At 38.8% G+C, this 25,567-nt stretch overlaps 1 protein-coding gene across 1 annotated transcript in view; it reads right to left on the reverse strand.

The window, feature by feature from the left end:
* Window positions 1-25,567, reverse strand: part of dmrt1 (doublesex and mab-3 related transcription factor 1) — a 57,431-nt gene that overhangs the window by 19,965 nt on the left and 11,899 nt on the right. Inside the window, exons 3-4 of the mRNA XM_061916639.1 lie at window positions 5,498-5,649; window positions 2,416-2,418 (exon numbers count right to left, since the gene is read on the reverse strand). Coding sequence (XP_061772623.1) covers window positions 2,416-2,418; window positions 5,498-5,649 — 155 coding nt within the window. The remainder of the gene's footprint in view (window positions 1-2,415; window positions 2,419-5,497; window positions 5,650-25,567) is intronic.

Genomic DNA, 25,567 nt, shown 5'->3' on the forward strand with positions numbered 1-25,567 from the left:
AATGACAAACACATTTCGGGAGAACATCCGCACCGTAACACAACATAAACACAACCGGACCAATACCCAGAACCCCTTGCATCACTAACTCTTCTGGGACGCTACAATATACACCCCCGATACCACTAAACCCCGCCCCAACTCAAACTCGCCGCCGAAAAAAGGCATTACATGTGTGTTTTTATTTTATTTGATATGCCATTGATATTTTTTAATTATTATTATTTGACACTGGATTGTGCATGTCCCTATAAAGTTATATAAGCCTTGCTTGGTCATTATTCAATGCAAAACTTGTTTGGGTCCCTATTAAAGGATTCATTTGTTCAACTTCGGCCCGCGGCTTTGTTCAGTTTTACATTTTGGCCCACTCTGTATTTGAGTTTGACACCCCTGCTCTAGAGGGTCCTTGAGGGTGCAAGGGAGTTTGCCCAACCAGTCTACATGTGCTTTGTGGACTTGGAGAAGGCGTTCTACCGTGTCCCTCGGGAAGTCCTGTGGGGAGTGCTCAGAGAGTATGGGGTATCGGACTGTCTGATTGTGGCGGTCCGCTCCCTGTACGATCAGTGTCAGAGCTTGGTCCGCATTGCCGGCAGTAAGTCGGACACAATCCAGTGAGGGTTGGACTCCGCCAAGGCTGCCCTTTGTCACCGATTCTGTTCGTAACTTTTATGGACAGAATTTCTAGGCGCAGTCAAAGCGTTGAGGGAATCCGGTTTGGTGGCTACAGGATTAGGTCTCTGCTTTTTGCAGATGATGTGGTCCTGATGGTTTCATCTGGCCAGGATCTTCAGATCTCACTGGATCGTTTCGCAGCCGAGTGAGAAGCGACTGGAATGAGAATCAGCACCTCCAAGTCAGAGTCCATGGGTCTCGCCCGGAAAAGGGTGGCGTGCCATCTCCGGGTTGGGTTGGAAACCCTGCCCCAAGTGGAGGAGTTCAGGTACCTCGGAGTCTTGTTCACGGGTGAGGGAAGAGTGGATCGTGAGATCGACAGGCGGATCGGTGCGGCGTCTTCAGTAATATGCGGACACTGTATCGATCCCTTGTGGTGAAGAAAGAGCTGAGCCGGAAGGCAGAGCTCTCAATTTACCGGTCGATCTACGTTCCCATCCGCACCTATGGTCTTAAGCTTTGGGTTATGACCGAAAGGACAAGATCACGGGTACAAGCGGCCGAAATGAGTTTCCTCCGCCGTGTGGCGGGGGTCTCCCTTAGAGATAGGGTGAGAAGCTCTGCCGTCCGGGAGGAGCTCAAAGTAAAGCCGCTGCTCCTCCACATGGAGAAGGGCCAGATGAGGTGGTTCGGGCATCTGGTCAGGATGCCACTCGAATACCTCGCTAGGGAGGTGTTTCGGACACGTCTGACTGGTAGGAGGCCACGGGGAAGACCCAGGACACGTTGGGAAGACTATGTCTCCCGGCTGGCCTGGGAACGCCTCGGGATTCCCCGGGAAGAGCTGGACGAAGTGGCTGAGGAGAGGAAAGTCTGGGCTTCCCTGCTTAGGCTGCTGCCCACGCGACCCGATCTCGGATAAGCGGAAGAAGATGGATGGATGGACAACAGGATTGAACATTACAGGGTGACAGAACATAATCGCTGACGGGTCCGTCAACATCCGGTGCCTCTTACAAAAAAAGTGAGATACAGGTAAACAATGGGGTGTGGGGAGAATCGGTCTAAGCCTGGGCCCCTGGAGAGGGGGTCCAGACTGAGGCCGAGGGAAAAAAAACTCAAAGCCATAGCACATGTGTGTAAGAGGGAAACATCAAAGAACACAAATGATATTAAATACAGTAAAAGAGCAGAGCTGATGCAACCAGCCACTTCTACATACAGCTATGAATAAAAAGTAAAATAAACATATACACTGTGGTGGCCTCTGCGGTCTTCCACGCCGTGGTCTGCTGGGGCGGGGGAGGGAGCATGGCCAGAGACAGGAGCAGACCCAACAAAGCAACCAAAGGAGTCGACTCCACTCTCGGCCGACCGTTAACTCTCGGCCAGTGTCCAGTCCGCATGGATGAACGTGTGCGAATCAAATAAAACCGTAATCGGAACCGCTACTGCAAAAAAAGTCCACCATGAGGCCGAAGAAAATTGTGAGTGCCAGCACTTTGATAAAAAAGGTGATAGGCCAAGGCTAGGCAAAATACGGCATGCAGGCCACATGTGGCCCCGTTAAGTTAGAAGTTGAAGTACCAATGATTGTCCTCTCCATTTGACCTATCCCCTTGTTCACCCCTTGGGAGGTGAGGGGAGCAGTGAGCAGCAACAGTGGCCACGCTCAGGAATATTTTTTGCTGATTCAACCCCCAATTCCAACCCTTGATGCTGAGTGCCAAACAGGGAGGTAATGCGTCGCATTTTTATCGTCTTTAGTATGACTCGCCACCTACCGATCTCAGGGCAGACACTCTAACCACAAGACCACTTAATTCTAGCCTGATTTACCACTTTTGACGTGTGTTTGGGGGTCACTGTCCCGTTGGAACACCCAACTGCGCCCAAGACCCAACCCCCGGGCTGATGATATTAGGTTCTCCTAAAGAATTTTGAGGTAGTCCTCTATTTTTCATTGTCCCATTTACTCCCTGTAAAGCACCAGATCCATTGGCAGCAAAACAGACCCAGAGCATAATACTACCACCACCATGCTTGACGGTGGGAATGGTGTTCTTGGCATTAAAGGCTTCACCTCTTCTCCTCTGGGTATTGTGACCAAACAGCTCAATTTTAGTTTCATCTGACACCACATGGCCAAAGATAAGACCTTCTGTGATTACTAAATTCTGTAATAACTCACTTCGGGGACATTTAAGAGTTGTTATTGTAGGTTCAACCATCAATTCTGACCGATCCATGAAACTTGAGTCACTTGTGGTCCATTTCCACAGAAGTGAAAGTATAAGTTAGGGTAGATAGAGATCAGTGTGTGTGTGTGTGTAACGAACAACTCCGTGCTGCAAGTGTACAAGGTCTTCACTTGCCGCACCTTCAGTTTCCAAACCCAACAATAAAATTTAAATAATCGCCGCACGTGGCCTCTCAGGCAGTGACAGCTCCACATAAAACGCCATAAATCAGCGGGCAGGATGGCAAAATTATGCTAAAGAGCGCTAACTGATTAGCATTAAACGCGCTCACTTTCTCCCCTTTTCCGAGCGCTGAGGCGGAGCGGGTTGTCTCCCCGACCGACAGACAATACCATTAACCTTTGCAATTCAGGCGCCGCCGCCGAGGCGCTGACCCCCAACACTTGATGTTGCTACTGAAGGAGGTGGGGGGGGGGGATAAATATTTATTAATAAGATTACAGCACCTGATCTGAGATCACCAAGGAGTTATAGAGTTCATTTGTTACACCCAGCTCATCATACTTTGACACAAAAGCGATACCTCCGTACATACGTGTGTGTGTGTGTGTTCTGGCAATTCTGACTTAATGGGGACATCGCTCTGTTTACACACCTTAAGGGGACTTCTGACGGTATGGGGACCAAAAAAAACGGGCCCCTGAAGGGAAACCTTTTTAAATGATAGTCAGATCCATTCTGAAGATTCCTAAGTTATTTTTAAGCTTTGGGCCATTAAACATGTTTACTGGTTAGTTTGAGTGTGAGATATTTGCACAGCAGCCCCCTCAATGGGCTGTACCTGGTACTGCACTTGCTAGTCTTGCTCACACTTCTTCCGTGTATAGTTAATCACTTCCGCCCGGTCCCCATAACGAAGGTGGTTTGTTTTTTTTAAAAGGTCCTCAGTAGTCACGAACAAATGTGTGTGAATTAAGCAAAATTATTTAAATTTGAAGTATATTAACTCTTTTTCCCCAGGGTCCCCAGTAAGAATGATCAGCACATTACTTCATCAATCCAGAGATTTAAAGACGTGTATGAGCTAACTGAGCAGTGGTCATTTTACCTCATTTTTTTATGCCTCCACAACCTGTAGAAAGGTTGGTCCCCACAAGTCCTGAACAAACACTTGGTCCCCATTCCAAATAATAACCAGTGTGTGTGTGTGTGTGTGTGTGTGTGTGTGCTTCCATATGAGGACCAGTGAAGAAGTTAGGACCGAAATCATAGTCCTAATACGGTAAAGCCATTGCATCTAACAGAGAGCCAAATACATCGAGTCTGTGAACCTTGCTCCAAAGTTATGATTTTTTTGTTGTTGATTTAATGTGCATACAAAATAAAATATTGACAGGTGCAAAAGCAGCAATATATGGTTAAACAAGATGGCAGCTAAATAAGGAATTTCCTATTCATCCCCGAAAAAACCCGCCAGGTGAACAGCTGATTTTACGATGTCTGGTGCTGATGTAAGACAACCCGCATAGGATGAACAAATACACTACGGTACTAAGACTATAGTAGCCATTAACAGTTAGTTTCTTCAGCTGGGTTGCCTGAAGTGCTATACAGGTGCCACCTGTGGTCCGTGACTCCTTTGTCTAAGTACTCATAGGGAACCCACGCAGTCACGGGGAGAACATGCAAACTCCACGCAGAAAGATCCCAGGACTACTCAGGACCTTCGTATTGTGAGGCAGATGCACTAACCCCTCTGTGGCGGTTTAGCTCGGTTGGTAGAGCGGCCGTGCCAGCAATTTGAGGGTTGCAGGTTCGATTCCCGCTTCCGCCATCCTAGTCACTGCCTTTGTGTCCTTGGGCAAGACACTTTACCCACCTGCTCCCAGTGCCACCCACACTGGTTTAAATGTAACTTAGATATTGGGTTTCACTATGTAAAGCGCTTTGAGTCACTTGAGAAAAGCGCTATATAAATATAATTCACTTCACTTCACATTAACAGTTAGTTTCTACAGCTGGGTTGCCTAAAGTGCTATACAGGTGCCACCTGTGGTCCGTGACTCCTTTGTCTGAGTACTCATAGGGAACCCACGTAGTCACGGGGAGAACATGCAAACTCCACACAGAAAGATCTCAGGACTACTCAGAACCATCATATTGTGAGGCAGATGCATTAACCCCTCGTCCACCGTGCTGCCCCAATAGAGTCCTAGACTTCTTTAAAGAAGCGAGGGGGGGGACAGGGTGTGAGGTCTGACAATGGGATGATACAGTATTATCCGCTCATAGATGCCACCTGGCGGTAGTTTGAGCACACCGCAGCTAGTCCCTCAGAAACGAACCAACCCCCCAACTCCTTCATGCTTCAGTTACATGCAGGATTCTCACAGGTATGAGGCAACAATTCTCCCAGTTGGGATGTGGGACAATTTTTGGGGATCTGCTTGTTACTATCAAGTTGCTTCTATTGTACTTGGTTATCATCCCGCTTCTCCTTCCTCACATCTTGAATAAGCTCCCACAAACGCATGATAGTCATCTTTTCTCACACTTCTTCTTCTGGCTCCGCCATCTTGATCTGTACCCTCTGATACGCCCAAGACTCTCTTTTTGTCACCCAACCCCCATCCAATCGTAACACAGTATCTTTAGGTCCAGACTTAAAGATAGGGCGTCACCTGGTACTGCTGGTAGTTGTACACGTTGTTGTAGTAGCCCGGGTAGCAGGAAGGCTGGTAGAGGTGTTGGTAGGTGGTCTCCAAGAGCAGGTCGGACTGTCCGTCAGCGAGCGGCCGGCTGCTGGCCGTCGGGCTGGAGTGACTTTCTGCACCTGAAAAACCCACGACAATGCAACCCAAAATGTTGAAAGAGCCATTCTGGAGCAAAAATACGAAAAATACTTATATAAGTGTTATAATGAAGTCAACACATGATATAAGTGTCTATAATTGTTCATACCATATTCTAGTTTTGTTCCGTTTTTGTGTCATATTATGTTTATGTTTGTCTTACTTAGTTCCTGTTTGTTCTGCCACTATGGTTTCATATTGGTTCCACCTGCTACTCGCTGTTGGCGCACACCTGTTTCTCTCGATTACTGCCTTATTTAAGCCTGCCCTTTTTGTTCAGTCTTCCTCGCATCCCAATTTGCTTACACGCAACAAGTGACGACTGCAATTCTATGTTTCTACTCGTTAGCTTTCGCGCTATGCATTTGATTTCCTGTAGCTCTCATGCTAGTAGTTTTTGTTTTGCCTTTTGTGCCCTTGTGCCAGTTTTTTCTCTTTCTTAGCCTGTTGTTGGTTCAAATAAATCTTCATTTCTTACCTTCACGCTGTGTCCATTGCCCGACTGCATCCACGGAAGAACCATGCCCAGCAAGCGTTACAATAATAGCCTACTATCAAAATTAGAGATATCCGATAATGAAGGCTACACATGATATAAGTGTCTGTAATTGTTATGATCCGCTGTCTGGATCATACCATATTCTAGTTGTGTTCCGTTTTTGTCTCATATAATGTTTATGTTTGACTTCCTTAGTTCCTGTTTGTTCCGTCACCATGGTTTCATATTAGTTCCACCTGCTACTCGCTGTTGACGCACACCTGTTTCTCTTGATTACTGTCTTATTTAAGCCTGCCCTTTTTGTTCAGTCTTCCTCGCATTCTAATTTGCGACTAAGTGACGACTGCAATTTTATGTGTCTACTCGTTAGCTTTCGCGCTATGCAGTTGATTTCCTCTAGCTCTCATGCTAGTAGTTTTTGTTTTCCCTTTTGTGCCCTTGTGCCAGTTTTTTCTGTTTCTTAGCCTGTTGTTATTTTAAATAAATCTTAATTTTTTACCTCCACGCTGTGTCCATTGCCCGACTGCATCCACGGAAGAACCATGCCCAGCAAGCGTTGCAATAATAGCCTACTATCAAAATTAGAGATATCTGATAATGAAGGCAACACATGATATAAGTGTCTGTAATTGTTATGATCCGCTGTCTGGATCATACCATATTCTAGTTGTGTTCCGTTTTTGTCTCATATTCTGTTTATGTTTGACTTCCTTAGTTCCTGTTTGTTCTGTCACCATAATTTCATATTAGTTCCACCTGCTACTCGTTGTTGACGCACACCTGTTTCTCTCGATTACTGCCTTATTTAAGCCTGCCTTTTTTGTTCAGTCTTCCTCGCATCCTAATTTGCTTACACGCAACAAGTGACGACTGCAATTTTATGTGTCTACTCGTTAGCTTTCGCGCTATGCATTTTATTTCTTCCAGCTCTCATGCTAGTTGTTTTTGTTTTGCCTTTTGTGCCCTTGTGCCAGTTTTTTCTTTTTCTTAGCCTGTTGTTAGTTTAAATACATCTTAATTTCTTACCTTCACGCTGTGTCCATTGCCCGACTGCATCCACGGAAGAACCATGCCCAGCAAGCGTTACAATAATAGCCTACTATCAAAATTTGAGATATCCGATAATGAAGGCAACACATGATATAAGTGTCTATAATTGTTATGATCCGCTGCCCAAATCATACCATATCCTAGTTGTGTTCCGTTTTTGTCTCATATAATGTTTATGTTTGACTTCCTTAGTTCCTGTTGGTTCTGTCACCATGGTTTCATATTAGTTCCACCTGCTACTCGCTGTTGACGCACACCTGTTTCTCTTGATTACTGCCTTATTTAAGCCTGCCCTTTTTGTTCAGTCTTCCTCGCATCCTAATTTGCTTACACGCAACAAGTGACGACTGCAATTCTATGTTTCTACTCGCTAGCTTTCGCGCTATGCATTTGATTTCTTCCAGCTCTCATGCTAGTTGTTTTTGTTTTGCCTTTTGTGCCCTCGTGCCAGTTTTTTCGGTTTCTTAGCCTTTGGTTAGTTTAAATAAATCGTCATTTCTTACCTTCACGCTGTGTCCATTGCCCGACTGCATCCACGGAAGAACCATGCCCAGCAAGCGTTCCAATAATAGCCTACTATCAAAATTAGAGATGTCCGATAATGGCATTTTTGCCGATATCCGATATTCCGATATTGTCCAACTCTTAATTACCGATTCCGATATCAACCGATACCGATATATAGAGTCGTGGAATTAACACATTATTATGCCAAATTTTTATGTGACTTTGCTTATCAAACGAGTTCGAATCGCTACTATATTGGATCCACTATGGACTGGACTTTCACTATTATGTTAGATCCACTATGGACTGGACTCTCATTATTATGTTAGATCCACTATGGACTGGACTTTCACTATTATGTTAGATCCACTATGGACTGGACTCTCACTATTATGTTGGATCCACTATGGACTGGACTCTCACTATTATGTTAGATCCACTATGGACTGGACTTTCACAATATCATGTTAGACCCGCTCGACATCCATTGCTTTTGGTCTCCCCTAGAGGGGGGGGGGGTTGCCCACATATGCGGTCCTCTCCAAGGTTTTCCAATAGTCATTGTCACCGACGTCCCACTGGGGTGAGTTTTTCCTTGCCCTTATGTGGGCTCTCTACTGCGGATGTCGTTGTGGCTTGTGCAGCCCTTTGAGACACTTGTGGTTTAGGGCTATATAAATAAACATTGATTGATTGATTGATGGAATCAAATAAAACCGTAATCATAACCACAACTGCAAAATAAAAAGTCACCATGAGGCCGAAGAAAATTGCGAGTGCCAGCACTTTGATAAAGAAGGTGATAGGGCAGAGCTAGGCAAATACGGCCTGCAGGCCACATGTGGCCCCGTTAAGTTAAAAGTAGAGATGTCCGATAATGTTTTTTTTGACGATATCCGATATTCCGATATTGTCCAACTCTTAATTCTCGATTCCGATATATAGAGTCGTGGAATTAACACATTATTATGCCTAATTTTGTTGTGACTTTACTTATCAAACGTGTTTGAATCAAATAAAACCGTAATCATAACCACGACTGCAAAAAAAAAAAAGTCACCATGAGGCCGAAGAAAATTGTGAGTGCCAGCACTTTGATAAAGAAGGTGATAGGGCACAGCTAGGCAAAATACGGCCTACAGGCCACATGCGGCCCGTTAAGTTAAAAGTAGAGATGTCCGATTATGTTTTTTTTGCCGATATCCGATATTCCGATATTGTCCAACTCTTAATTCTCGATTCCGATATATAGAGTCGTGGAATTAACACATTATTGTGCCTAATTTTGTTGTGACTTTGCTTATCAAACGTGTTTGAATCAAATAAAACCATAATCATAACCACGACCGAAAAAAAAAAGTCTCCATGAGGCCGAAGAAAATTGTGAGTGCCAGCACTTTGATAAAGAAGGTGATAGGGCACAGCTAGGCAAAATACGGCCTGCAGGCCACATGCGGCCCGTTAAGTTAAAAGTAAAAATGTCCGATAATGGCTTTTTTGCCGATATACGATATTCCGATATTGTCCAACTCTTAATTACCGATTCCGATATCAACCGATATATATATTCGTGGAATTAACACATTATTATGCCTAATTTTCTTGTGATACTCCGCTGGATGCATTAAACAATGTAACAAGGTTTTTCAAAATAATTCAACTCAAGTTATGGGAAAAAAATGCCAACATGACACTGCCATATTTATTATTGAAGTCCGAAAGTGCATTTTTTTTTTTTTAACATGCCTCAAAACTGCAGCTTGGAATTTGGGACATGCTCTCCCTGAGAGAGCATGAGGAGGTTGAGGTGGGCACGATTACATAAATAAATAATGTATATTACTTATTTTTTGATGTTTTATTATTATTACAATTATTATTTTTAGTAGTAGTGGTGGTAGTAGTATTGTTATTTATATTGGTACTAACAATTATTCATATTATTGTTGATGTCGTTATAGCAGCATTGGTATTGTTGTTATTATTACTATAACATTAATTATTATTATCTTACTGATAATGTTGTTCTTAGTAGTAACAATAATTAAACAACTAACAAATTCATATAAACACTATTACATAGATAAATAATTTATATCAATTTTATTTTGAGGTATTATTATTATTATTATTATTATTATTATCACAATTATTATTTTTTTTAGTTGTAGTAGGACTGCTGGTAGTAGTATGTAATTAGTCAATAATTATAAGTAATTAAAATAGATATAATTAATAATGTTAAAAAATATAATAAATATAAAATACAAAGATAATAATAATAATAAAACAAATTAAGTAGATTAAAAAAGTAGTGGATGATAATATTGGATAATCATATTAGTATTACTACTATGACATTTATTATTAATTTTAGTAGTAGTAATGATGATGTATGGTAGTAGCAATTATTAATATTATTGTTGTTGTTGTTAATAGCAGTAGGGGTATTGTTATTTTTGTTATTAATACTATAACAATAATTATTATTATGTTACTGATGTTGTTATTTGTAGTAGTAACAAAAATTATACAACTAATTAATTCATATAAACACTATTAATTGAATAATTGAAGTAATTTATATTTTGAGGTATTATTATCATTACTATTACAATTATTATTATTTTTAGTAGTAGTAGGAATGGTGGTAGTAGTGGATAGTTAGCAGATAATAATAAATAATGAAAATATATGTAATAAATAATTAATATAAAAATAAATAATGTTAAAAATATGATAAATAAAAAATAAAATTATTATAATAATTTAAAAAAAGTAGATTAAAAAGTAGTAGATGATAATAGTGGATAATAATACTACTTATATTTTTGTTGTATTATTATTATTAATACAATTATAGATAATTATAAATAATGAAAATATATGTAATAAATAATTCATATAAAAAAGAAACAACATTAAAGGACTATAATAAGTATAAAAAGATAGTAATAATTATAACAAAATTAAGTAGATTAAAAAAGTAGTAGTTGATAGTGGATAATCATATTACTTATATTTTGATGTATTATTATTATTATTATTATTATTACAATTATTATTCATTTTAGTAGTAGTAGTAGTTGTGGTGGTATTGTTATTTGTATTGTTACTAAGAATTATTAATGTTGTTGTTGTTAATAGCAGTAGGGGTATTGTTATTTTTGTTATTATTACTATAACAATAATTATTGTTAGTGTTACTGATGTTAATTCATACAAACACTATTACATACATAAATAATTGATATCACTTATATTTTGAGGTATTATCATTATTATTATTATTACTACTATTAGTATTACAATTATTCATATTTTTAATAGTAGTAGGAGTGGTGGTGGTCGTGGATATTTAGTAGATAATTATAAATAATGAAAATATATGTAATAAATAAATAATATAAAAAAAAATAATATTAAAGGACTATAATTATTATAAAAAGATAATAATGATAATAATAACAAAATTAAGTAGTAGATGATAGTGGATAATCATATTACTTATACTTTGATGTATTATTATTATTATTATTACAATTATTATTAATTTTAGTAGTAGTTGTGGTATTGTTATTTTTGTTATTATTACTATAACAATAATAATTATTAGTGTTACTGATGTTAATTCATATAAAAACTATTACATACATAAATAATTGATATCACTTATATTTTGAGGTATTATTATTATTATTATTATTATCATTACTGCTATTATTATTACAATTATTCATATTTTTAATAATAGTAGGAGTGGTGGTGGTCGTGGATAATTAGTAGATAATTATAGATAATGAAAATATATGTAATAAATAATTAATATAAAAATAAATAATATTAAAGGACTATAATAAATATAAAAAGATAATAATAATAACAAAATTAAGTAGTAGATGATAGTGGATAATCATATTACTTATACTTTGATGTATTATTATTACAATTATTATTCATTTTAGTAGTAGTAGTAGTAGTTGTGGTATTGTTATTTTGTTATTATTACTATAACAATAATTATTATTAGTGTTACTGATGTTAATTCATACAAACACTATTACATACATAAATAATTGATATCACTTATATTTTGAGGTATCATTATTATTATTATTATTATTATTATCATTACTACTATTATTATTACAATTATTAATATTTTTAATAGTAGTAGGAGTGGTGGTGGTCGTGGATAATTAGTAGATAATTATAAATAATGAAAATATATGTAATAAATAATTAATATAAAAAATGAATAATATTAAAGGACTATAATAAATATAAAAAGATAATAATAATAATAAGTAGTAGATGATAGTGGATAATCATATTACTTATACTTTCATGTATTATTAATATTATTATTACAATTATTATTCATTTTAGTAGTAATAGTAGTTGTGGTATTGTTATTTTTGTTCTTATTACTATAACAATAATTATTATTATGTTACTGGTGTTAATTTATACAAACACTATTACATACATAAATAATTGATATCACTTATATTTTGAGGTATTATTATTATTATTATTACTACTACTATTATTATTACGATTATTCATATTTTTAATAGTAGTAGGAGTGGTGGTGGTCGTGGATAATTAGATAAATAATGAAAATATATGTAAGAAATAATTGATATAAAAAATAAGTAATATTAAAGGACTATAATAAAAATAAAAAGATGATAATGATAATAATAACTAAATTAAGTAGTAGATGATAGTGGATAATCATATTACTTATATTTTGATGTATTATTATTACAATTATTATTCATTTTAGTACTAGTAGTAGTTGTGGTGGTATTGTTATTTGTATTGTTACTAACAATTATTAATGTTATTGTTGTTATTAGCAGTAGGGGTATTGTTATATTTGTTATTATTACTAGAACAATAATTATTATTATGTTACTGGTGTTAATTTATACAAACACCATTACATACATAAATAATTGATATCACTTATATGTTGAGGCATTATTAGTATTATTATTACTACTACTATTATTATTACGATTATTCATATTTTAATAGTAGTAAGAGTGGTGGTGGTCGTGGATAATTAGATAAATAATGAAAATATATGTAAGAAATAATTGATATAAAAAATAAGTACTATTAAAGGACTATAATAAATATAAAAAGATAATAATAATAAAATTAAGTAGATTCAAAAATTAGATGATAGTGGATAATCATATTACTTATATTTTGATGTATTATTATTATTATTATTATTACAATTATTATTCATTTTAGTAGTAGTAGTAGTAGTTGTGGTGGTATTGTTATTTGTGTTGTTATTACTGATTACTGTTACTGATGTTGTTATTTGTAGTAGTAACAATAATTGTATAATTAATTCATTCATATGAACACTATTACATAAATAAAAAATATTAATAACCATATAATAATATTAACATACTATTTACCTTTTATATTTAATGACGTTCCTTGTCCTAATTAAGACTAAAGAGAATAAAATACACTAGAAGAGAATTCAGCTTCCAACCACTGGTCCAACAGCACCACCCAGAGGCTGCATGACGCATTACACGTCCAGCAGACAGCATTGTCTTGCACTAGCAGGACAGTAAAGTGACCTTTCTGGCCATCATCATCATCATCATCATCATCATCCCTATCACACCTTGTTCCTTCTACTCTGGGCCTTATCGCCAAGGCCACATTCTTCTCAGATCCGACAGCGCGCATCGCCGTCCGCGGTCTCTTCCCGCTCGCCGGCGCTTCTTATCGCCGCCACGTCCCCCCCGTGTGCTCGCCTCCTCCTTGCTCGCCTGTCCGGGTCCGCAGCCTTGACCTGTGCTTGCATCGTCCAATATCAGCGTCCACGCCTGACTTCTGTCCACGCCTCAGCCCCTCATTGTTGCTTGTGTGTTTTGTAGCAAGCAGGACTGGAACAACGACACATTGTTGTGTTCTCCTTTGAAGGAGCCGGCGTTTTGCTGGGACTATTGGTTTGGTGTGTAGACTGACCAATGACCAGTCCATGTTTTTGAAAAGAGTAGTCCTACGTGTAATGAGTGGCAAGCAGACGGAGCGATGATGCGTGACTACTTTAACCTGACAAACTACTTGGACGTGAAATGGGTTGTCAATGACATGTAGACTGACCAACGAAGGGTGAATAATCAACCCGACTAATCACTGGTTAGACTGACCAATGATGAGTGAATACTTAAATCTGACCAACCACTTAAATTGTGTTTTCACTGACATGATCAATAACGAGTAAGTACTTCCATCCGTCTTCTTCCTCTTATCCGACTGACCAATGAAAGCTGAACAATTTAACCTGATCAATGATTGGAAAGACAAGAATTGCCGTGTAGACTGACCAATGATGAGGGAATACTTTCACCCGGTAAACCAGTTAGACTGGGTTGTCCCTGACATGTAGACTGACCAATGAAGGGTGAATAATTCAACCCGACCAAGCAATAACACTCTATGTAGAAAATTGCATGTAGACTGACCAATGATGAGTGAATACTTTAATCTGACCAACCACTTAAATTGTGTTTTCACTGACATTTTGATCGATCAATAACGAGTAAATACTTCCATCCGTCTTCTTCCTCTTATCCGACTGACCAATGAAAGCTGAACAATTTAACCTGATCAATGATTGGAAAGACAACAATTGGCGTGTAGACTGACCAATGATGAGGGAATACTTTCACCCGGTAAACCACTTAGACTGGGTTGTCCCTGAATTTTGGACTGACCAATGAAGGGTGAATAATTCAACCCGACCAATCAATAACACTCTATGTAGAAAATTGCATGTAGACTGACCAATGATGAGTGAATACTTGAATCTGACAAACCACTTAAATTGTGTTTTCACTGACATTATGATTGATCAATAACGAGTAAGTACTTCCATCCGTCTTCTTCTTCTTATCCGACTGACCAATGAAAGGTGAACGATTTAATCTGATCAATGATTGGAAAGACAAGAATTGCCGTGTAGACTGACCAATGATGAGGGAATACTTTCACCCGGAAAACCACTTAGACTGGGTTGTCCCTGACATGTAGACTGACCAACGAAGGGTGAATAATCAACCCGACTAATCACTGGTTAGACTGACCAATGATGAGTGAATACTTAAATCTGACCAACCACTTAAATTGTGTTTTCACTGACATTATGATTGATCAATAACGAGTAAGTACTTCCATCCGTCTTCTTCCTCTTATCCGACTGACCAATGAAAGCTGAAAAATTTAACCTGATCAATGATTGGAAAGACAAGAATTGCCGTGTAGACTGACCAATGATGAGGGAATACTTTCACCCGGTAAACCACTTAGACTGGGTTGTCCCTGAATTTTGGACTGACCAATGAAGGGTGAATAATTCAACCCGACCAAGCAATAACACTCTATGTAGAAAATTGCATGTAGACTGACCAATGATGAGTGAATACTTGAATCTGACCAACCACTTAAATTGTTTTCACTGACATTATGATTGATCAATAACGAGTAAGTACTTCCATCCGTCTTCTTCTTCTTATCCGACTGACCAATGAAAGGTGAACGATTTAATCTGATCAATGATTGGAAAGACAAGAATTGCCGTGTAGACTGACCAATGATGAGGGAATACTTTCACCCGGTAAACCACTTAGACTGGGTTGTCCCTGACATGTAGACTGACCAATGAAGGGTGAATAATTTAACTCGACTAATCAATGGCACTCCATGTAACAATTTGCATGTAGACTGACCAATGAGTGAATACTTTAATCTGACAAACCACCGGAACTGGGTTTTCACTGACATTTTGATTGACCAATAACTAGTAAATACCTCCACTTCTCTTTACTCTTATCCGACTGACCAACAAACTAGGTTTTCACTGACATTTTGATTGACCAATAACGAGTAAGTCCTTCCATCCGTCTTCTTCCTCTTATCCGACTGACCAATGAAAGGTGAACGATTTAACCTGATCGATCATTGGAAAGACAACAATTGGCGTGTAGACTGACCAATGATGAAGGAATACTTTCACCCGGTAAACCACTTAGACTGGGTTGTCCCTGACATGTAGACTGACCAATGAAGGGTGAATAATGTAACCCGACTAATCACTGATACTATATGTAGCAAATTGCATGTAGACTGACCAATGATGAGTGAATACTTTGATCTGACAATCTCTTTGAACTGGGTTTTCACTGACGTTTGGATTGACCGATGATGAGTAAATACCTCCATCCGTCTTCTTCCTCTTATCCGACTGACCAATGAAAGGTGAACGATTTAACCTGATCAATCATTGGAAAGACAAGAATTGCCGTGTAGACTGACCAATGATGAGGGAATACTTTCACCCGGTAAACCACTTAGACTGGGTTGTCCCTGAATTTTGGACTGACCAATGAAGGGTGAATAATTCAACCCGACCAAGCAATAACACTCTATGTAGAAAATTGCATGTAGACTGACCAATGATGAGTGAATACTTGAATCTGACAAACCACTTAAATTGTTTTCACTGACATTATGATTGATCAATAACGAGTAAATACTTCCATCCATCTTCTTATTCGACTGACCAATGAAAGGTGAACGATTTAACCTGACCAATCACAGGTACTACAACAATTGGCGTGTAGACTGACCAATGATGAGGGAATACTTTTACCCGGAAAACCACTTAGACTGGGTTGTCCGTGACATGTAGACTGACCAATGAAGGGTGAATAATTCAACCCGACCAAGCAATAACACTCTATGTAGCAAATTGCATGTAGACTGACCAATGATGAGTGAATACTTTGATCTGACCAACCACAAAAATTGCGTTTTCACTGACATTATGGTTGATCAATAACGAGTAAGTACTTCCATCCGTCTTCTTCTTCTTATCCGACTGACCAATGAAAGGTGAACGATTTAATCTGATCAATGATTGGAAAGACAAGAATTGCCGTGTAGACTGACCAATGATGAGGGAATACTTTCACCTGGTAAACCACTATACTGGGTTGTCCCTGACATGTAGACTGACCAATGAAGGGTGAATAATTTAACCCGACCAATCACTGGTACTATATGTAGCAAATTTCATGTAGACTGACCAATGAGTGAATACTTTAATCTGACAAACCACTGGAAGTAGGCTTACACTGACATTTTGATTGATCGATAACGAGTAAATACCTCCATCCGTCTTCTTCATCTTATCAGACTGACCAATGAAAGGTGAACGATTTAACCTGAGTAATCACAGGTATTACAACAATTGGCATGTAGACTGACCAATGATGAGTGAATACTTGAATCTGACAAATCCCTTGAACTGCGTTTTCACTGACATTATGATTGATCAATAACGAGTAAGTACTTCCATCCGTCTTCTTCCTCTTATCCGACTGACCAATGAAAGCTGAACAATTTAACCTGATCAATGATTGGAAAGACAAGAATTACCGTGTAGACTGACCAATGATGAGGGAATACTTTCACCCGGTAAACCAGTTAGACTGGGTTGTCCCTGACATGTAGACTGACCAATGAAGGGTGAATAATTCAACCCGACTAATTACTGATACTATATGTAGCAAATTGCATGTAGACTGACCAATGATGAGTGAATAATTTGATCTGATAAACCTCTTAAACTGGGTTTTCATTGACATTTTGATTGACCAATAACTAGTAAATACTTTCACTTGTCTCTTTACTCATATCCGACTGACCAATAAAAGGTGAACGATTTAACCTGATCAATCACAGGTACTACAACAATTGGCGTGTAGATTGACCAATGATGAGGGAATACTTTCACCCGGTAAACCAATTAGACTGGGTTGTCCCTGACATGTAGATTGACCAATGAAGGGTGAATAATTTAACCCGACTAATCACTGGTACTATATGTAGCAAATTGCATGTAGACTGACCAATGATGAGTGAATAATTTGATCTGATAAACCACTTAAACTGGGTTTTCATTGACATTTTGATTGACCAATAACTAGTAAATACTTCCACTTGTCTCTTTACTCTTATCCGACTGACCAATGAAAGGTGAACGATTTAACCTGACCAATCACAGGTACTACAACAATTGGCGTGTAGACTGACCAATGATGAGGGAATACTTCAACCCGGTAAACCACTTAGACTGGGTTGTCCCTGACATGTAGACTGACCAATGAAGGGTGAATAATTCAACCCGACCAAGCAATAACACTCTATGTTGCAAATTGCATGTAGACTGACCAATGATGAGTGAATACTTGAATCTGACAGACCACTTAAATTGCGTTTTCACTGACATTTTGATTGATCAATAACGAGTAAATACTTCCATCCATCTTCTTCCTCTTATCCGACTGACCAACGAAAGGTGAACGATTTAGCCTGACCAATCACAGGTACTAAAACAATTGGTGTTTAGACTGACCAATGATGAGGGAATACTTTCACCCGGTAAACCACTTAGACTGGGTTGTCCCTGACATGTAGACTGACCAACGAAGGGTGAATAATCAACCCGACTAATCACTGGTTAGACTGACCAATGATGAGTGAATACTTAAATCTGACCAACCACTTAAATTGTGTTTTCACTGACATGATCAATAACGAGTAAGTACTTCCATCCGTCTTCTTCCTCTTATCCGACTGACCAATGAAAGCTGAACAATTTAACCTGATCAATGATTGGAAAGACAAGAATTGCCGTGTAGACTGACCAATGATGAGGGAATACTTTCACCCGGTAAACCAGTTAGACTGGGTTGTCCCTGACATGTAGACTGACCAATGAAGGGTGAATAATTCAACCCGACCAAGCAATAACACTCTATGTAGAAAATTGCATGTAGACTGACCAATGATGAGTGAATACTTTAATCTGACCAACCACTTAAATTGTGTTTTCACTGACATTTTGATCGATCAATAACGAGTAAATACTTCCATCCGTCTTCTTCCTCTTATCCGACTGACCAATGAAAGCTGAACAATTTAACCTGATCAATGATTGGAAAGACAACAATTGGCGTGTAGACTGACCAATGATGAGGGAATACTTTCACCCGGTAAACCACTTAGACTGGGTTGTCCCTGAATTTTGGACTGACCAATGAAGGGTGAATAATTCAACCCGACCAATCAATAACACTCTATGTAGAAAATTGCATGTAGACTGACCAATGATGAGTGAATACTTGAATCTGACAAACCACTTAAATTGTGTTTTCACTGACATTATGATTGATCAATAACGAGTAAGTACTTCCATCCGTCTTCTTCTTCTTATCCGACTGACCAATGAAAGGTGAACGATTTAATCTGATCAATGATTGGAAAGACAAGAATTGCCGTGTAGACTGACCAATGATGAGGGAATACTTTCACCCGGAAAACCACTTAGACTGGGTTGTCCCTGACATGTAGACTGACCAACGAAGGGTGAATAATCAACCCGACTAATCACTGGTTAGACTGACCAATGATGAGTGAATACTTAAATCTGACCAACCACTTAAATTGTGTTTTCACTGACATTATGATTGATCAATAACGAGTAAGTACTTCCATCCGTCTTCTTCCTCTTATCCGACTGACCAATGAAAGCTGAAAAATTTAACCTGATCAATGATTGGAAAGACAAGAATTGCCGTGTAGACTGACCAATGATGAGGGAATACTTTCACCCGGTAAACCACTTAGACTGGGTTGTCCCTGAATTTTGGACTGACCAATGAAGGGTGAATAATTCAACCCGACCAAGCAATAACACTCTATGTAGAAAATTGCATGTAGACTGACCAATGATGAGTGAATACTTGAATCTGACCAACCACTTAAATTGTTTTCACTGACATTATGATTGATCAATAACGAGTAAGTACTTCCATCCGTCTTCTTCTTCTTATCCGACTGACCAATGAAAGGTGAACGATTTAATCTGATCAATGATTGGAAAGACAAGAATTGCCGTGTAGACTGACCAATGATGAGGGAATACTTTCACCCGGTAAACCACTTAGACTGGGTTGTCCCTGACATGTAGACTGACCAATGAAGGGTGAATAATTTAACTCGACTAATCAATGGCACTCCATGTAACAATTTGCATGTAGACTGACCAATGAGTGAATACTTTAATCTGACAAACCACCGGAACTGGGTTTTCACTGACATTTTGATTGACCAATAACTAGTAAATACCTCCACTTCTCTTTACTCTTATCCGACTGACCAACAAACTAGGTTTTCACTGACATTTTGATTGACCAATAACGAGTAAGTCCTTCCATCCGTCTTCTTCCTCTTATCCGACTGACCAATGAAAGGTGAACGATTTAACCTGATCGATCATTGGAAAGACAACAATTGGCGTGTAGACTGACCAATGATGAAGGAATACTTTCACCCGGTAAACCACTTAGACTGGGTTGTCCCTGACATGTAGACTGACCAATGAAGGGTGAATAATGTAACCCGACTAATCACTGATACTATATGTAGCAAATTGCATGTAGACTGACCAATGATGAGTGAATACTTTGATCTGACAATCTCTTTGAACTGGGTTTTCACTGACGTTTGGATTGACCGATGATGAGTAAATACCTCCATCCGTCTTCTTCCTCTTATCCGACTGACCAATGAAAGGTGAACGATTTAACCTGATCAATCATTGGAAAGACAAGAATTGCCGTGTAGACTGACCAATGATGAGGGAATACTTTCACCCGGTAAACCACTTAGACTGGGTTGTCCCTGAATTTTGGACTGACCAATGAAGGGTGAATAATTCAACCCGACCAAGCAATAACACTCTATGTAGAAAATTGCATGTAGACTGACCAATGATGAGTGAATACTTGAATCTGACAAACCACTTAAATTGTTTTCACTGACATTATGATTGATCAATAACGAGTAAATACTTCCATCCATCTTCTTATTCGACTGACCAATGAAAGGTGAACGATTTAACCTGACCAATCACAGGTACTACAACAATTGGCGTGTAGACTGACCAATGATGAGGGAATACTTTTACCCGGAAAACCACTTAGACTGGGTTGTCCGTGACATGTAGACTGACCAATGAAGGGTGAATAATTCAACCCGACCAAGCAATAACACTCTATGTAGCAAATTGCATGTAGACTGACCAATGATGAGTGAATACTTTGATCTGACCAACCACAAAAATTGCGTTTTCACTGACATTATGGTTGATCAATAACGAGTAAGTACTTCCATCCGTCTTCTTCTTCTTATCCGACTGACCAATGAAAGGTGAACGATTTAATCTGATCAATGATTGGAAAGACAAGAATTGCCGTGTAGACTGACCAATGATGAGGGAATACTTTCACCTGGTAAACCACTATACTGGGTTGTCCCTGACATGTAGACTGACCAATGAAGGGTGAATAATTTAACCCGACCAATCACTGGTACTATATGTAGCAAATTTCATGTAGACTGACCAATGAGTGAATACTTTAATCTGACAAACCACTGGAAGTAGGCTTACACTGACATTTTGATTGATCGATAACGAGTAAATACCTCCATCCGTCTTCTTCATCTTATCAGACTGACCAATGAAAGGTGAACGATTTAACCTGAGTAATCACAGGTATTACAACAATTGGCATGTAGACTGACCAATGATGAGTGAATACTTGAATCTGACAAATCCCTTGAACTGCGTTTTCACTGACATTATGATTGATCAATAACGAGTAAGTACTTCCATCCGTCTTCTTCCTCTTATCCGACTGACCAATGAAAGCTGAACAATTTAACCTGATCAATGATTGGAAAGACAAGAATTACCGTGTAGACTGACCAATGATGAGGGAATACTTTCACCCGGTAAACCAGTTAGACTGGGTTGTCCCTGACATGTAGACTGACCAATGAAGGGTGAATAATTCAACCCGACTAATTACTGATACTATATGTAGCAAATTGCATGTAGACTGACCAATGATGAGTGAATAATTTGATCTGATAAACCTCTTAAACTGGGTTTTCATTGACATTTTGATTGACCAATAACTAGTAAATACTTTCACTTGTCTCTTTACTCATATCCGACTGACCAATAAAAGGTGAACGATTTAACCTGATCAATCACAGGTACTACAACAATTGGCGTGTAGATTGACCAATGATGAGGGAATACTTTCACCCGGTAAACCAATTAGACTGGGTTGTCCCTGACATGTAGATTGACCAATGAAGGGTGAATAATTTAACCCGACTAATCACTGGTACTATATGTAGCAAATTGCATGTAGACTGACCAATGATGAGTGAATAATTTGATCTGATAAACCACTTAAACTGGGTTTTCATTGACATTTTGATTGACCAATAACTAGTAAATACTTCCACTTGTCTCTTTACTCTTATCCGACTGACCAATGAAAGGTGAACGATTTAACCTGACCAATCACAGGTACTACAACAATTGGCGTGTAGACTGACCAATGATGAGGGAATACTTCAACCCGGTAAACCACTTAGACTGGGTTGTCCCTGACATGTAGACTGACCAATGAAGGGTGAATAATTCAACCCGACCAAGCAATAACACTCTATGTTGCAAATTGCATGTAGACTGACCAATGATGAGTGAATACTTGAATCTGACAGACCACTTAAATTGCGTTTTCACTGACATTTTGATTGATCAATAACGAGTAAATACTTCCATCCATCTTCTTCCTCTTATCCGACTGACCAACGAAAGGTGAACGATTTAGCCTGACCAATCACAGGTACTAAAACAATTGGTGTTTAGACTGACCAATGATGAGGGAATACTTTCACCCGGTAAACCACTTAGACTGGGTTGTCTCTGACATGTAGACTGACCAATGAAGGGTGAATAATTTAACCCGACCAAGCAATAACACTCTATGTTGCAAATTGCATGTAGACTGACCAATGATGAGTGAATACTTGAATCTGACAGACCACTTAAATTGCGTTTTCACTGACATTATGATTGATCAATAACGAGTAAGTACTTCCATCCGTCTTCTTCTTCTTATCCGACTGACCAATGAAAGGTGAACAATTTAACCTGATCGATCATTGGAAAGACATAATTGGCGTGTAGACTGACCTATGAAGAGCGAATACTTTCACCCGGTAAACCACTTAGACTGGGTTGTCCCTGACATGTAGACCGACCAATGAAGGGTGAATAATTTCCCCGACCAATCAATGGCACTCTATGGAGCGAATTGCATGTAGACTGACCAATGATGAATGAATACTTGAATCTGACAGACCCCTTCAATTGCGTTTCCACTGACATTTTGATTGATCAATAACGAGTAAATACTTCCATCCATCTTCTTCCTCTTATCCGACTGACCAACGAAAGGTGAACGATTTAGCCTGACCAATCACAGGTACTAAAACAATTGGTGTTTAGACTGACCAATGATGAGGGAATACTTTCACCCGGTAAACCACTTAGACTGGGTTGTCCCTGACATGTAGACTGACCAATGAAGGGTGAATAATTTAACCCGACCAAGCAATAACACTCTATGTAGAAAATTGCATGTAGACTGACCAATGATGAGTGAATACTTGAATCTGACAAACCACTTAAATTGCGTTTTCACTTCACTGACATTATGATTGATCAATAACGAGTAAGTACTTCCATCCGTCTTCTTCCTCTTATCCGACTGACCAATGAAAGGTGAACAATTTAACCTGATCGATCATTGGAAAGACAAGAATTGCCGTGTAGACTGACCAATGATGAGGGAATACTTTCACCCGGTAAACCACTTAGACTGGGTTGTCCCTGAATTTTGGACTGACCAATGAAGGGTGAATAATTCAACCCGACCAAGCAACAACACTCTATGTAGAAAATTGCATGTAGACTGACCAATGATGAGTGAATACTTGAATCTGACAAACCACTTAAATTGTTTTCACTGACATTATGATTGATCAATAACGAGTAAGTACTTCCATCCGTCTTCTTCTTCTTATCCGACTGACCAATGAAAGGTGAACGATTTAATCTGATCAATGATTGGAAAGACAAGAATTGCCGTGTAGACTGACCAATGATGAGGGAATACTTTCACCTGGTAAACCACTATACTGGGTTGTCCCTGACATGTAGACTGACCAATGAAGGGTAAATAATTTAACCCGACCAATCACTGGTACTATATGTAGCAAATTTCATGTAGACTGACCAATGAGTGAATACTTTAATCTGACAAACCACTGGAAGTAGGCTCACACTGACATTTTGATTGATCGATAACGAGTAAATACCTCCATCCGTCTTCTTCCTCTTATCAGACTGACCAATGAAAGGTGAACGATTTAACCTGAGTAATCACAGGTATTACAACAATTGGCATGTAGACTGACCAATGATGAGTGAATACTTGAATCTGACAAATCCCTTGAACTGGGTTTTCACTGACATTTGGATTGACCGATGAGGAGTAAATACTTCCATTCGTCTTCTTCCTCGTATCCGACTGACCAATGAAAGGTGAACGATTTAACCTGATCGATCATTTGAAAGACATAATTGGCGTGTAGACTGACCAATGATGAGGGAATACTTTTACCCGGAAAACCACTTAGACTGGGTTGTCCGTGACATGTAGACTGACCAATGAAGGGTGAATAATTCAACCCGACCAAGCAATAACACTCTATGTAGAAAATTGCATGTAGACTGACCAATGATGAGTGAATACTTTAATCTGACCAACCACTTAAATTGCGTTTTCACTGACATTATGATTGATCAATAACAAGTAAGTACTTCCATCCGTCTTCTTCCTCTTATCCGACTGACCAATGAAAGATGAACGATTTAACCTGATCGATCATTGGAAAGACAAGAATTGCCATGTAGACTGACCAATAAATAATGAGGGGATACTTTCACCCGGTAAACCACTTAGACTGGGTTGTCCCTTAATTTTGGACTGACCAATGAAGGGTGAATAATTCAACCTGACTAATCACTGGTACTATATGTAGCAATTTGCATGTAGACTGACCAATGAGTGAATACTTTAAACTGACAAACCACCGGAACTAGGTTTTCACTGACATTTTGATTGATCAATAACGAGTAAGTACTTCCATCCGTCTTCTTCCTCTTATCCGATTGACCAATAAAAGGTAAACGATTTAACCTGATCAATCATTGGAAAGACAAGAATTGCCGTGTAGACTGACCAATGATGAGGGAATACTTTCACCGGGTAAACCACTATACTGGGTTGTCCCTGACATGTAGACTGACCAATGAAGGGTGAATAATTCAAACCGACCAAGCAATAACCCTCTATGTAGCAAATTGCATGTAGACTGACCAATGAGTGAATACTTTAATCTGACCAACCCCTTGAACTTGGTTTTCACTGACATTTGGATTGACCGATGACTGGTAAATACTCCCACCCGTCTTCTTCCTCTTATCCGACTGACCAATGCAAGCTGAATGGTTTAGCCTGACCAATCACAGGTATTACAACAATTGGCATGTAGACTGACCAATGATGAGTGCATACTTTAATCTGACAAACCATTTAAACTGTGTTTTTACTGACATTTTGATTGACCAATAACTAGTAAATACTTCCACTTTTCTCTTTACTCTTATCCGACTGACCAACGAAAGGTGAACGATTTAACCTGACCAATCACAGGTACTACAACAATTGGCGTTTAGACTGACCACTGATGAGGGAATACTTTCACCCGGTAAACCACTTAGACTGGGTTGTCCCTGACAT

This window comes from Nerophis ophidion, linkage group LG01 (genome assembly GCF_033978795.1).
Source record: "Nerophis ophidion isolate RoL-2023_Sa linkage group LG01, RoL_Noph_v1.0, whole genome shotgun sequence".
NCBI lineage: Eukaryota > Metazoa > Chordata > Actinopteri > Syngnathiformes > Syngnathidae > Nerophis > Nerophis ophidion.